This window comes from Salvia miltiorrhiza, chromosome 8 (assembly GCF_028751815.1).
Source record: "Salvia miltiorrhiza cultivar Shanhuang (shh) chromosome 8, IMPLAD_Smil_shh, whole genome shotgun sequence".
Classification (NCBI taxonomy): Eukaryota; Viridiplantae; Streptophyta; class Magnoliopsida; order Lamiales; family Lamiaceae; genus Salvia; species Salvia miltiorrhiza.
In genome coordinates, this window is record NC_080394.1 from 169,508 (window position 1) to 184,830 (window position 15,323).

The following is a 15,323-nucleotide window of genomic DNA, read 5'->3' on the forward strand; positions in this document are numbered from 1 at the left end:
AATATAAAGATAATTAACAAGGGTTCACTCATCCATTTAGGGTTTATAATTATTTTTTTATATTTATTTGAATTAATAATAAATTATTTGGGTTCATTAATTCAATGTTAGGGCCGGTATATAACTTTTTAAATTTTAATTTTTCAATGATAAATACTAATTAGAGTTTATAATATAATACTAATTTTTATTTTTATAAAAAACAATTTATAAAACAAAGAAATGAAGAGTGGTACACGTGGTACACATAATATTGTGGGACAGAGGATCCCATCTGCCGAATGCTCAGCCCTACTTGGTTCAAAGCAATCAAGGCAGGAGAGAGACTGCAAAACATGGAGCTAGAGAGGAGGGGAATCAAGTACTCCCTGATTTCTTCTGCTTCGACCATTACATTTCAAGCAGCAGAAAATCACCAGCTCTCCCAAATCTCACAAGCTATATCCACACGCATCGAGGAGAGAATCCAGCAACTTAGATGCCACTCTCCTTTCAACTCCAAATTAGTAGAATCAGAAACAAGAGAACTCGTGGCAAACTCATCATCATTACTCTAGTTGAAGCTCCCAAATCCCAAGCAAGGATGGCTCTATTTCTACTCCTGCATACACATGTTCCTCAACGACACCGCGTGCTGCAACTCTTCAGCTTCAAGAAAACCAGAAACAAAGGCCCAAGGCATCGCCACAAGATTCAAATATTGGATTCACAAACTAACCAGCTACGACAGGCTGCTGTTCGCCACCAAGTGCTCACTTTGCCTTAGCCTCGCAGTGCTGCTTGGATTGACATTGGACAAAGAAAACAGATGCTGGGCAGGCCTCACAATTGCCATCAGCTTCATTACACCAAGGCAGGCAATCTTCACAGTAGCAAACTCCAGAGTGCAAGGAACAGCTCCGGGATCAGTCTATGGAGTAATATGTTGTTACGAAGAGTGAGGTGCCGATTCGTCCTCGGAGATGGCGGCGCCGGAGATCCATCATGTTCAGTCGACTTTTCTCCCCTTCCTTGCTTCAACCAGATTTAAAAGGTAACATACTGTAAACGGCCGTTAAAGGCCCGAGTTTAATTGCACCATTTTTTGGACTATGGGGCTATTTGGTCCAACGTCGAGAATGAGAGGTATACGCTCTAGGGACCTCTACTTAATGGGTGCATCTGCACCTTAACTCTAAATTAAATTACAACATATATTAAAATGAATAAAAAATAACTAAATATCGATAGAGGTACACAAAATGGCACATCAAAGTTGAAGTAAAGGATACCACGTATAAACAACGACTTCGTGTATACCAAAGATGTTGTCTCATGTTCACAATTCATATCATAATCATACGAAAATGCTAATCATTACACAACGACTATATCTCCATCAATTTCAGATCTACATTTACCAATAAATCAAACAGATCAAAATGTGAGATTTCACAACTATTATATATTGAGGAATGCGAAAAAACAGATCAATATGTGAGATCGGCCATTCTACCATTAGGCCATCTCGAAGATGAGTCGTCTCAAGCAACGTTAGCACGCAGAGGCTTGTTATAGTACTGCAGCAAGAGCGAGGAACAGACAACGCTCACCGAAGAAGCCTCCATGACGTATGCCGATCAAAGGGTACAGAATCCCTGCTGCAACCGGCACACCAAGAATGTTGTACCCCAGCGCCCACATGTAGTTGAGCCGGATTCTCGACATCGTCTTAGTTCGTCTTGATTCGATTACACCCCTGAACGTAAAGAAATAAAAAATAAGAATAACAAACACGCATACTTTTAGTGGGTAGATGAAGTTATGTGGTCTGCTATCCAAACAATTGTAATTTATTGAAAACCCCAGTTAGAACTAATGTTTTCAGTCAGTTTGGTAATTACAAGCGTTAAATACGGTGAAAGTATATACTATTAAAAACTAACATTAAAAAATGGGATAAATGAGATTCCTTACCTGGGAGGAGACTAGTTACGGATGATAATTTTAGGGATATGGTTGAATTTGTGGAAATCCTCTCCTGATGCCGATACCCTCTTCCCCATTTCCGCCATTCCATAGATATGCAGTTCCCGAACAGTAGAAATGCCACTCAAACCATCTGGAAGCATCTTCAGACTGGAACAATCATAGATCTCCAATTCAGAGAGAAGGGGCATGGCTCCTGCCTCCACTCTCCACTCCCTCAACTTTGGTAATTCATCTAAAATAAGCTTCTTGAGGCGAGGAAAACTGTTTGATGGACACGTCATCTCCTCCCCCACAAATGATTCAATGTCTAAATACAATTCTCTCAAGCAAGGAAGGTTCCCCAGTATCCCCATTGGATCATCCTCAATCTCACATTCTGACAGGAACAAAGTTGTAAGTTTTGAACTGATGAAGTCACTCCCGCACTCTGCCAGCGCCTTCCCTAACTTAACGTGAATCCTCAATGTATAAAGATTGGGACATGTGAATGCCTTGTTCAACACTCCCTCATTTCTTCCTAACTCGCAACCCTCTTTGATATCAACCGTACAATGCACTAACTTGTCCATGATAGCAATGGCGTCGATGATGGCTGACAAGCTTTCATTGTCGTGTATGAATACTTCAAAACGTCGGAGATTCTTCATTCTGCCCATACATTTTAATTCATGCACTCTACTATCCAACGCCACTAGACTCTCCAACTCATCTACCCCCTCATCCAATATTAATCGATAACTTCCAATATTTTCCTCATCATACATGGGAAGAAGCATGTGCTTTAGACGTAGCATCTCCTTGAAAACATTTGGAACTTCAACATTCCTCGAACAATATAAATTAAGTGTATCCATGTATACCAAATTGCTTATGGACAATGGTAGCTTATCAAATTCACATTCCACTAAACTCAAACTTCTAAGGTGAACAAGATTAGTGATTCCTTTAGGTAACTTTCTTCCTTCAAATTTGAATCCATCCATACCTAGATCTCTCAGCAATTTGAATTTCTGAAAATCAACGATACTTTGTTGGAGAATCTCAACAACATTTCTTCCATTGGACATTTGAAGAGACCTTAAATGTTTGCAACTATCTTCTCCAAGCTCGTCAAGTTCCAGTTTGACGTCACTTTTGAAATGGATAGCCAAATGTCGTATTTTCATATGGGAGGAAGCTTGCCGTAGTAAGGTACTAAGTTTCCCAGTTTGATGCTCCAAACTCAGCACACCAAAATCTTCCCTTTTCCCCAATTTCAAACATAGTTCTCTTACTACATCATGAAGTCCGCAGCTCCTATATTTTCTAGCTGTTATACCACTATCAATGTGAACTTGGACGATGGACCTGGAGGCCAACTCACTCAAGTAGAGCTCTGCGATGTCCATTAATGTTTCCTCATTGTCTCGAATATTCTTATATGAAATCATGCCTTGTGCTATCCATTTACTATATAGATCCTCACTAGCTATGTATTCATCCTCTTGAAATAAACCCATATAGAGAAAACAAGGCTTCAAATAATAGGGCAAACTTTCATAGCTTAAGTTTAGCACTCCATCAATCTCGTTTTCATCTCTATATATGTGTTTTTTGATATCCTCATTTACTAACTCCCACTCCATCATCGAATTTTTCATTTTCAAAACCCCGCCCAGTAAAGAAATTGCCAACGGCAAATACCCACATTTTCGCACCATATCTTTCCCAATTTTCTTAAAGTTTTCTTCCAATGCAAACTCTGCATTCAATTGAAATAGTGAAAACGATATATAGTCAACTAGCAGAAAGAACGTGTGCATGTTATTGATCGTTAGTCTAATTGAAATACATGCATTATGTTTTCTTGTAGAAAGTGAGTGCACAATTCATGAACTTCACATTAATAAGTTATTGGGCAAATACGGCCAAAATCCACTAACTTTGGGCAAATTCTCATATTTCTCATATAAATTTTATAAAATTATTCTTAAAAAAAATATACAATTGGGATATAATAGACAAATAGTAATATTTTGTGCCCAAAATACTTTTTATATTAGTATAGAGTTGCAAATTTCAATTATAATACATGAACTGACCTGGAATGGTTTGGGGAAATGCTTTACTCTTGAGTAGTTCCAAAGCATCTTCCATGTTTAGACACCTAAGTTTTACTGCGAATCCCTTCTCTGCAACCTTTTGTTGCCGTGTGGTAACCAAGATTTTGCTCTTCAAATCATCGACAATGAATGGATGCTTCAGCTCATCCCAATGAGAAGTTTCCCATAGATCGTCGAAAACAATGAGACATCGCTTTTCTCTTTGTATCTTGCATAGTCGCTCGTTCAACTCCGACTCGCTCAGCTTTGCAACAACGTCTTCCCTTATGTCATCGTTCCTGTTTTGAAGCTCCAGTTGCTTGAGAACATCCTCCCAAACTGATCGAAGCTGACATTGCTGAGTGATGCAAACCCATGCGGAACGATTAAAATTGATCTTGGTCTCGTTGTAGAGCTTTCTGGCAATGGTTGTCTTGCCTAAACCCCCCATTCCCCACACTGAAATAACTCGCTCCTTGTTGTCTTGCCTTAGGAGATTACCAAGCTGCTGCAGCTCATCCTTCATCCCCACAAAACAGTCTCCGACCTCGAATTCGGGGAAGGTCATCCTTGCCCTGTTGTTGGCGGACGAGCTTTCCCCTCCACCTGTATTGTTGATGATGCTCTTCTTTATGCCATTGTCTACCATTTCCTTGTTTATCCTTTCAAGTCGGGATTTGATCGTTGAAATCTCCGAGCCTAATAGGTGGATCGAGTACCATTCTTGCAAAACACTGATACAATTGCAGAGGAGGACCTGCAGTATGAGGCCTCGTCTTTCTCTTGAAGACATGACTTGATAAGCTTCATGTCTTTCAATGGCATCTTGCGCTCTGTACGCAAGATCTTTGATTTCCAAGATCCAATTGAAAATGGTTTTGCTTTCATGTCGCCTTCTGTCAGCATCTTCGAGGAAACACTTCATCTCTTTGAGCTGCGTCTCGAGCTCCCTCATTTTGTTTTTCACACCATATAAAAGCCTTGCTTCTTCCAACAAATAAACGCCCAAGGTTTGTAGCGCACTCGACACTGCTGCTTCTGCCATCGGAGGAATTCCAAACTCAAATTTCTTTGGTCAAATTTATTTACTACCGGTGGGAGTATATAGAGAGGAATAAGGATAAAGAGCTTGTTGTCGTCAATACAAATTCTTCAATCGAGATTGCGAAGAATTTGGATTACAGACAAATTAGGATCTGAGAAAAGAGGGAGAGGCTTGACTTTTGTTCGTGAGAAAAGCTTGAAAGTAGTTTAGCTTTCTGAGAAAGCACATTATCTTTATCACTTGTTTTGTGTTGAATCAATTGTCTTCTTCTTCATTCAATAATTGTCCCTCATTATTCCACTTATTCAAAGGGAATAGGCATTTAAAATACTTATCTGTTAAGACAGTTTAATAGGTGTTGAATTAACCATCATAATATGAAATTAAAGTTTTGTTGGGCCTGAGAATTTGTGGGCTGAATTTTATGTTGTTTTAGATCTGTTAATTATGATATGGGCCCATTTATTTCAGAGTGGGCCGAAAACAGATGAGGATTTACCGAAAGAAAGCGAAGAAAGAAATTGGGTTAGACTCACCCTTGCATTGCAATTGGGCTGATAAGTAGTCTGGCCCTACCTCAATTTTAGCTTAAGTTTTTAATTGAACCTTATTTTGTATTCGATTAATTTGTCTTGCGGTCTAGATTGCTTAATGAATATTATTATATACAAAATTTTCTGGTTTTTTTTCTGTGTCAAATCTGTTCTGGTGCGGTGTACATAATAGGGCACTCGTAGGTGAAGGCGAGACAATCATCGTCGTTCTTGAAGAAATTATGAATGTAAATAAATCAGGTTGGGTCAGGTTTGAGTTCGACTCGTTTAACTTTTGATCACAACAAAGCCCACTTGACATTTGTAACGAAGCTTGAGCTTGGTTTGTTAACGAACATAACTTTAACTTGGTTAGCTAAGAATATAACTAAATTTGAGCTCAAAATTAACATATTGAGTTGTACATTTGAGTCATTACAAGCCATCAATTCAATTCAAACAGAATAAGACTTCGAATATAGAATATCATATTAACAAACACAATTGAATTACTTGGATAATACAATCCAAGTAATTAATTTAATAAAGAGTGAGAAGAGTGCAAAGAGGAACGCTTGAGAATAGCAACAACAAGACTGCATCTCGAAGGGGAAAAAATTTAACAAAAAAACTATATATATATAAAAAAATGTGATACACCCTTACACTGAGTTGAACTTCAAACCTCATGACCGAAAAACATAAGGTAAAATGTTTTGTTTGAGCATCAAAAGTGGTAGTGATAATCAGTTATTCTCCACAGAACCAGTGATCAACCTATAATCAACAATTATACAAAAGTGTTCTCTTTATAGGAGACTAAACTAGCTAGTTATAGTCATGGATGACAATTGAAGGGACATGGGTGACTTTGTGGAAATCCTCTCCCGATGCCGATACCCTCTTCCCCAATTCTGGCATTTTATAGATACACAGTTCCCGAAGAGTAGAAATGCCGCTCAATCCATCTGGAAGCATCTTCAGACTAGCACAATCCCAAATCACTATTTTAGAGAGAAGGGGCATGGCTCCTGCCTTCACTCTCCACTCCCTCAACTTTGGTAATTGATATAGAATAAGCTTCTTGAGGCGAGGAAAACTGTTTAATGGACACGTCATCTCCTCCCACACAAATGATTTCCTCCATAAACACAATTCTACCAAGCAAGGAAGCTTCCCTAGTATCCCCATTGGATCATCATCAATCTCACATTCATATAGGTCCAAACTCGTAAGTTTAGAGCTGCTGAAGTCACGGCCGCACTCTGCCAGGGCCTTCCCTAACTTAACTTCAATCCACAAGTCATGAAGATTGGAGCATGTGAGTGCCTTCTTCAATATTAACACTCCCTCATTTGTTCCTAACTCGCAACCCTCTTTGATTTCAACTTTACAATCTACTAACTTGTCCATGGTAGCAATGGCGTCTATCATGGCTGACAAGCTTTCATTGTCGTGTATTTCTGTTGAAAATTTTCGCAGATTCTTCATTCTGTTCATACATTTTAACTCATGCACTCTACTATCTAACCCCCATAGGGTCTCCAACTCAACCACTTCCCCGTCCAATGTTAATCGATAACTTCCAATCTTTTCATCATCGTACGTGGGAAGAAACAAGTGTTTCATACATAGCATCTCCTTAAAAACATTTGGAACTTCAACATTTCTCGAAAAATTTAAATCAAGGGTATCCATGTATACCAAGTCTCTTATGGACGACGTTAGCTTATCAAATTCACATCTTTCTAAACACAAACGTCTTAGGTGAACAAGATTACTGATTCCACTCGGTAACTTTCTTCCTGCAAATTTGAATCCATCTATAACCAGATCTCTCAGTAGTTTGAATTTCTGAAAATCAACTATACTTTGTGGGGGAAACTCAACAACACTCGGATATATGCAATTGACCATTCGAAGAGACCTTAAATGTTTGCTACTATCTTCTCCAGAAGTGATTGTAAGCTCATCAGGTTGCACTTGGACTTCACCTTTGAAATTGATAGCCAAATGTCGTATTCTCATATGAGAGGAAGCTTGCCGTAGTAAGGTACTAAGTTTCCCACTTTGATACACCAAACTCTCCACACCAAAATCCTCCCTTTTCACCAATTTTAAACATAGTTCTCTTACTACATCGTGAAGTTTGCACCTCGAATATTTTTCCCCAGGTGTGACACCATAGTAGTCATTAATGTCAACTTGGACGATGGACCTGGAGGCCAATTCACCCAAGTAGAGCTCCGCGATTTCCCTCAAAGTTTTGTCCTTGTCTCGAATATTCTCATATGAAATCATGCCTTGTGCTCTCCACATCCTATATAGATCCTCAACATCTACATCTTCGTCCTCTTGAAATATACCCATATAGAGAAAGCAAGGCTTCAAATAATAGGGTAGACTTTCATAGCTTAAATTTAGCACTCCATCAATCTCACTTTCATCTCTATATATGAAGTCTTTGATATCCTCATTTACTAACTCCCAATCCTTCATCGAATTTTTCATTCTCAAGACCCCGCCAAGTAAAGAAATTGCCAACGGCAAATACCCACATTTCTGCACCATTTCTTTCCCTATTTTCTCAAAATTTTCTTCCAATGCAAACTCTGCATTCAGTGAAAATCAATAAATTTTATACGCTGCCACATCACAACATTTGGCTTGAGTGAGGAAGAAGCAATGCAACACTTAAAAAGATGGTATATGATTAATTTGTAAAGTAGCACAAAACTCAATTAGAATATATGAAGTAACCTGGAATGTTGGTATGGGGAAATGCTTTCTTCTTGAGTAGTTCCAATGCATCTTCCATATTTAGAAGCCCAAGTTTTACGGGGCACCCAATCTCTGCAACTTCCTGTTCGCGCGTGGTGATCAAGATTTTGCTCCGCAGATCATGGACAAGGAAGGGATGTTTCAACTCATTCCAATCAGAAACTTTCCAAAGATCGTCCACAACAATGAGGCATCGCTTCTCTCTTTGTATCTTGCACAATCGCTCCTTCAACTCCCACTCGCTCAGACTTGGCATAAAGTCCTCTCTTATTTGTGGGTCTAGCTGCTTCAGAACATCCTCCCAAACTGATTTAAAACTCTGACACTGCTGACTAATGCAAACCCATGCAGAAAGATCAAAGCTAGTCTTGTTCTCGTTGTAGAGTTTTTTGGCAATGGTGGTCTTGCCTGATCCCCCCATTCCCCACACTGAAATTAATCGATGATCTTTCTCTTCCACTAAGAGGTTATCAAGCTGCTTCAGCTCATTCTCCATCCCCACAAAACAGTCTCCGATCACGAATTCAGGAAAGGTCATCCTCGCCCTGTTGTTGGCGGACGAGCTTTCCCCTTCATCTGTATTGTTGATGATGCTCTTCTTTATCCCACTTTTTAACATTTCCTTGTTTATCCTTTCAAGACGGGATTTGATTGGTGAAATCTCCGAGCCTAGTTGGTGGATCGACATGTATTCTTCCAAACTACAAGAATATCTGCAGATGAGCTGTCTCAGTCCTCGCCCTCGTCTTCTCCTTGAACACACTTGATGAGCTGTGTGTCTTTCAATGGCAGCTTCCGCTCTGTACACAAGATCTTTGATCTCCGAGATCCAATTCAAAATGGTTTCGCTTTCATGTCGTCGTCTATCGGCGTCTTTGATGAGACACTTCATCTCTTTGAGCTGCCACTCGAGCTCCTTCACTTCATCGCCCACGCCGTATAAAAACTTTGCCTCTTCCAACAACAAATCACGCAAGGTTTCTAGAGCAATCGACACTACTGCTTCTGCCATTGCAACAATTCGAAGCTTTGATGGTTTGGTTGTCGGGGAACACTCTGATTTGCTAAGCTAGATAGTGAAAGTTATAGATATTTGAGAGGTTTGAGCAGTGGTGAGAGTAAAAAGGTAGGGATAAGGATAAGGAGCTAGTAGTGAGTCTTCACCAATAGTCAATAGATTATCTAAACTTTTACTACTTTGTTATTGTTTCAACAATTAATTTAGTATTCTCCCTGATGTATACCTTTCATTTTTAATATGTCCTCCAAATTTATGTACACGTTACTTTTGAATACTAATTTACACATAATTTTTATAAATTTATCCTTATAACTTACATTATTTACTCACGAATATATTTAACAATATTCTTTACGAAAATCTTTTCTCCATTATCAATACTCTAAATAACTTTTTGTAAAAGTCCGTGTAAAAAACAGTTATGTATATTCATGGAGTACGGAGGGAGGGTGTAGTAATAAAAAATTATTCCCTATGTTCCAAACGCACCTATGTATTGGTAATTAATAGAAAACTATATATATCATCAATTTTCAGAACTACTTTTACCAATACAAAGATCAAAATGTGAGATTTCAGAACTATTATTGAGGAATGCATAAAACAGATCAGAATGTGAGATTTCCCTTTGGTCAAGAGCAAAACCCGAAGATGAGTCGTCTCAAGTAACGTTAGCACGCAGAGGCTTGTTATAGTACTGCAGCAAGAGCGAGGAGCAGACAACGCTCACCGAAGAAGCCGCCATGCAAGCACTAGCAAGCCATGGCGGGAGACGTATACCGATCAAAGGGTAGAGAATCCCTGCTGCAACCGGCACGCCAAGAATGTTGTACCCCAGTGCCCATATGTAGTTGAGCCGGATTCTCGACATCGTCTTCCTCGACAGATCTATTGCAGTCACCACGTCCTCCAAGTTGCTCTTCATCAGAACTATGTCAGCAGCTTCTATGGCCACGTCTGTCCCCGCCCCTATCGCCATACCAACGTCGGCTGCCACCAGTGCTGGCGAGTCGTTGATCCCGTCTCCCACCATTGCCACGCTTGCACCTTGCAGCTACACGAGTTTGTACGTTCAGCAATGATTGAACTCACATGATAAGATAGAGTTTTAAGCTAGCTAGTAACTACCTGCAACTCCTTGATCTTGTCTGCTTTTCCAAGAGGATCTGTCTCTGCAAACACCTTGTCGATGCCCACCTGACTGCCTATTGCAGTAGCTGTAGCCCAGTTATCACCCGTCACCATCACGCTTGTTATATTCATGGAGCGCAGATATGATATCACGAGAGCAGCTTCAGGCTTCACGGGGTCTGTTACTGCGAAAGCTCCAGCAATTGTTTCTTCAACAGCAACGAGCACACAAGTACGAGCAAGATGCTCGTTTTGTGAAACGTAAGTATCCACTTCGCCACCAACTGGGACGTTGAACATTTGCATGAGCCTCCTGTTTCCTACTAGGATTGCTCTCTCACCGATTTTCCCACTCACCCCGGCTCCCGGGTGCACCTTGAAATCCTTCACCTCAGTGAATTGATCATTCTCGGATCCATGCTTCTGACGTAACTTCCTAGCATGCTCCACCACGGCTTTTGCTATTGGATGCTCACTGTTAACCTGAAATCAATCGGATAACATATGTTCATATGATGCTTTAATGGGAAATTTTATTGTAGCCATTCACCATAAATCATTCTTTCTGGAGCTAAACTCTTCTCATAGCTAAGTTAGCATTAGGTCCGCTTCAAATTTAACAAATAAAATTGAAGGTAAAAGTACAAGTAAGAACTGACCTCTGCAGCAATGGTCAAGCCACAAAAATCTTCCTCGGAAATTACAGAGAAAAGCTCAAAACTAACTACAGCTGGTTTTCCAACTGTCAGCGTGCCGGTTTTGTCAAAGACAATAGTCTTGATCTGCAAGATCAAAGTATGCTTGAGAAACAATATAGCAGTGGTTCTCAACGAGGAAAATACATTCATAAAGTTTCACTTATTATAGTAGTAGTAAAAGTATGATATGTCTCTCTTTTAAATTGATGTTTCAAGGTATACAACAGAGTTGAGTGATCAGATTCAGCACATCAAAAAATTTAGAAGAGAACATGCCTTGTGCGCTTTTTGAAGGGCATTTCCGCCTTTAATTAGGACGCCAAGGGAAGCACCCTTGCCCGTGGCAACCATCACTGCAGTAGGAGTTGCTAATCCCAGGGCACAAGGGCAGGCTATCACCAACACTGAAATAGCAAACTCTAATGCAAACTCAAAGGCATCCATAGAAGTGGGTATCCAGCTTCTAGGGTACAACCCAGTTTCTCCAGGAATAAACCATCCCAGCCATGTTAAAAATGCAGCTATGACAACCTAATGAAGAGTGACACAATGTTATTTCACAATGTACTGACAAATATACAAAAGAAATATTCTGTAGATAGTTTCCTGTCGCATAAAGCCATTGCATTCATTCTCATTTTGCTAAATTATGACATGTTTTAAGAAAAGTCTAGAGCTAGCCCAAACATGCTCCATCCTTAATAATGAACTCTAGATATTAGAAAATTTGAAAGAGAAAAAGCAAAAATTGTAGGAATCAAGGGAAGCACTTACAATGGGAACAAACACCTTGGCTATCTGATCAGCCAATTTCTGAACAGGTGCTTTCGCGAGTTGAGCAGCTTCAACTAGCTCAACAATTTGAGAAAGTGTTGTTTCCGAACCAACATGAGTGGCCTTAACACGTATATACCCGTTTTCATTAACTGTTCCACCAATCACCTATAGATGGAATGCATTAAGTTGTAGGACAGTGTCAAGAAAATTTAAGGACATAATTTATATTACCTTATCACCAGGTCCTTTAGAAACTGGGAGGGCTTCGCCTGTGATCATGCTTTCATTCACATGACACTGACCATCAATGACGAGTCCATCTACGGGGATTTTTGTACCAGGAACAATCTTTAGTATGTCATTCTTTTCTATAAGTTGTGTATCGATTTCAGTTTCTGAAATTAGATTTCCTGCAGCATCGAGAGTTAACAGGCAAGCCGTTTCAGGGGCTAGCTCTGTCAACTTTGCTAAAGCATCTGATGTCTTCCCTTTTGCCAAAACCTCAAGGTATTTCCCCAAAAGAATGAAAGATATCAACATGGAACTAGTCTCAAAGAAATCCTGGCCCTCAAACGAGTCTGAAGTCAATGCTTTTATCATTACATATATAGAGTAAAAGTAAGCAGCATTGGTGCCCAACGCAACAAGAACATCCATATTTGCAGATTTTCGTTTCAGGGCATTATATGATCCGGCATAAAACCTGATAAGGTCATCAAAACATATATTTGATTACTCAGATAATTTGTGCCAACTTGATAACTAGAGAATTTGAGGAAATTATTTAAGCTACAACAAAGCAGACATGAGTACCTTTTGCCGATGACAAACTGCACAGGTGTACAAAGGATCCATCGTAACAGCATGCCGATGTTGAGCGTATTAATAACCTTGTACTCAAGCCAATCTCCAGAAGGAGGAAGCATTGGGAGTATCATAGAGGACACAAATATAGGAACTGAAAATAGGCAACTCCATAAGAAATGATTCCGATACATTAGAATTTCTTGCTGCCTTTCCGTTTCTCCACCTCTTGGAGGAGTGTACAAAGTTGCTTGATAAGTATTGGATCCATCACCAGCTTCTTGAATGCACTGGATCAGAGATCTTGGACCAATAACGTTTGGCTCATAACTGATGATCGCAGTGTGCTGTTCAGGGTCCACTTCAACATGATTTACGCCTTCCAGAGACTCAAGTGACTTCTGAATAATGGTAAAATCATCTGGAGAAGTAATTCCTCCCAGTTTCAAGTATAATTTACTCAAGTCATTGCCAGAGCTAATGAGCTCAGCCCCAAAACCAGCATCTTCTTCGATTGCTTGAATGATACGATTAGTGTCTGTAATATTTGGGTCAAAATGGATTTTAGCTTCTCCTAGAGCTAAGCCAACAACTGCTTTTTTAATTCCATCAACCATCCGTAGAGCACGCTCTACTGATTCTGAACAGCTCGTGCATGCCATTCCTTTAATCCTAACCCTGCACATTGCATTATCTTGCTCGGGAAAATCCACAACTTCAAAACCTGTGTCTTCCACTGCTTCCTTTATCCTTTTTGCCTGAAATGGTGGGTTGGAAACGAAAGAAATTAATACCGAAATTGAGAATCTTTGTATGAGTTTCACAAAGAAGTTAAACCATACACAAATTCCAACTAACCAATATGATAACACATAAAAGATTTCAAATTGTAACTTCATTTTCTGGTAATTATAAGGTGACTACAATAGTTGACATCGCAAGCTTGTAGCAATGATGCTTCCCCTATTTTCTTAGCTCCTCCATAAAAAAGCAGCTTATCCTCATTGATTGCAACTTAGCAAAATACAATCACTACCAAAAACTCTACCTTTTCAACAAATAAGCACCACCTTTGCCATATCCATCACTTATCACTTTCTTCTCCATATTAATCAGTAACTAAGGCTCGAGCCAAATTTGCATAAACAACTAAAGCATAACATTTCATCAAACCAGGATAACGCAGAATAGCAACAACAAACATGAATTATGCACCTCAACAATCCCAATTCATCCCTATCCACACATAAAAGATAAGCTATCTGCATAACACCAAAAAAAAGTGGATTACAGTTGACTTACAGCGATAATTTCAGGCACATACTTCACCACAGCTCGACCTTGAAGCACGGAAACCATCACGCTCTGCACGCCGTCGATTCCTCCAAGCGCAGATTCAATCGAAGCCACACAAGACGCGCATGTTATCCCCACAACTTTGAATACTAACGTCCTCGTCTTCTCGGTGATAGCAACGACGACATCATCTCGATGTTGTAAAAGCGGCGAACTCAGATCATGTTTCCCGTTTATATCCATGATTTATCTGCTCCGAAAGCAACGACCTCTCGTGATGATCTGCAAAGCCCAATTCAAACAACGCAGAGAATATTGTCAGCTGAATTCCACCGAGCGAAAGGCTAGGAATATATTCCTATCACTCAATTAGAACGGTGAAAGGCTAAATATCGAAACAAAAATTGAAATTCTGGAGGGGCGGCAACGCCGAGAGAGGCCGCGACGCCGTCAATTACCAGAACTGGAAGCGCCGCGCCAGTAGCAAAACTGGTGGCAAATTTCAATTTTAAAAAAGGTTTAGGTTGTGTTTGGCTTCGCTTTGTCAGATAATATTAAGCTATTTGTCAGAATATTCCTTTGCATTTCAGTCCCTCAAAAATGTATATTTCCCGAAGAAATGACGACATTATGACTTCAGCACCCCATAATTAGAGTTGAATTAAGAGTAAAATTTTGAAGTGGCCAAAATGAAGCATAAAACACAATTTATGGCCACACATTGAAAAAACACAAATTTTGGCCATTTTTATTGATTTGGACGCTTTTGCCCTTAATGAGGCGGACTGGGTAGGATCAGGGGGTCGGGTTAGGCACTTATGGCACTATTAGTGCCAACGAAATTCAAAATAAAACTAAGTAAAATGGTCATCAGCACAAATACAGAAACAACAACATCATTTAAACCCTAAATGGAACATCTAAACCCTAAATGGATAATCTAAACCCTAAATGGAACATCTAAACCCCAAATGAATAATCTAAACCCTAAATGGAATATCTAAACCCTAAGGGGAAGTGTGCACTTATGGCACTTATGGCACTATTAGTGCCATAAGTGCCATACGCGCAGCACAGATCAGATCAGATCAGATCTGTCGATGGCTGAAATCGAAGGAGGCGAAGACGGCGCAACGATCAGATCAGATCCACCGCCGTCACCTCATCAGATCAGATCCACCGCCG

At 39.8% G+C, this 15,323-nt stretch overlaps 3 protein-coding genes across 4 annotated transcripts; all 3 read right to left on the reverse strand.

The window, feature by feature from the left end:
- Positions 1-1,272: 1,272 nt before the first annotated feature.
- LOC130999650 (probable disease resistance protein At1g58602) lies at positions 1,273-5,370 on the reverse strand. Its single transcript, XM_057925245.1, has 3 exons — positions 4,053-5,370; positions 1,957-3,712; positions 1,273-1,738 (listed from the first exon to the last, which is right to left on the reverse strand). Exons 1-2 carry the CDS (start codon positions 5,095-5,097, stop codon positions 1,968-1,970), a joined length of 2,790 nt encoding a protein of 929 aa, XP_057781228.1. The 5' UTR covers positions 5,098-5,370; the 3' UTR covers positions 1,273-1,738; positions 1,957-1,967.
- A 962-nt stretch (positions 5,371-6,332) lies between these two features.
- Positions 6,333-9,573, reverse strand: LOC130999651 (putative disease resistance protein At1g50180). Its single transcript, XM_057925247.1, has 2 exons — positions 8,391-9,573; positions 6,333-8,242 (listed from the first exon to the last, which is right to left on the reverse strand). Exons 1-2 carry the CDS (start codon positions 9,421-9,423, stop codon positions 6,459-6,461), a joined length of 2,817 nt encoding a protein of 938 aa, XP_057781230.1. The 5' UTR covers positions 9,424-9,573; the 3' UTR covers positions 6,333-6,458.
- A 268-nt stretch (positions 9,574-9,841) lies between these two features.
- Positions 9,842-14,698, reverse strand: LOC130999652 (copper-transporting ATPase HMA4-like). Of its 2 annotated transcripts, XM_057925248.1 has the most exons (9): positions 14,597-14,698; positions 14,145-14,420; positions 12,852-13,600; positions 12,270-12,741; positions 12,036-12,203; positions 11,538-11,792; positions 11,223-11,345; positions 10,561-11,046; positions 9,842-10,486 (listed from the first exon to the last, which is right to left on the reverse strand). In XM_057925248.1, the coding sequence occupies exons 2-9, from the start codon at positions 14,379-14,381 to the stop codon at positions 10,094-10,096; spliced, it is 2,883 nt and encodes a 960-aa protein (XP_057781231.1). In that variant the 5' UTR covers positions 14,382-14,420; positions 14,597-14,698; the 3' UTR covers positions 9,842-10,093. The 2 variants fall into 2 exon arrangements, with proteins under 2 accessions (XP_057781231.1, XP_057781232.1); XM_057925249.1 differs by having other exon boundaries at positions 14,145-14,670.
- Between the last annotated feature and the right edge of the window lie 625 nt (positions 14,699-15,323).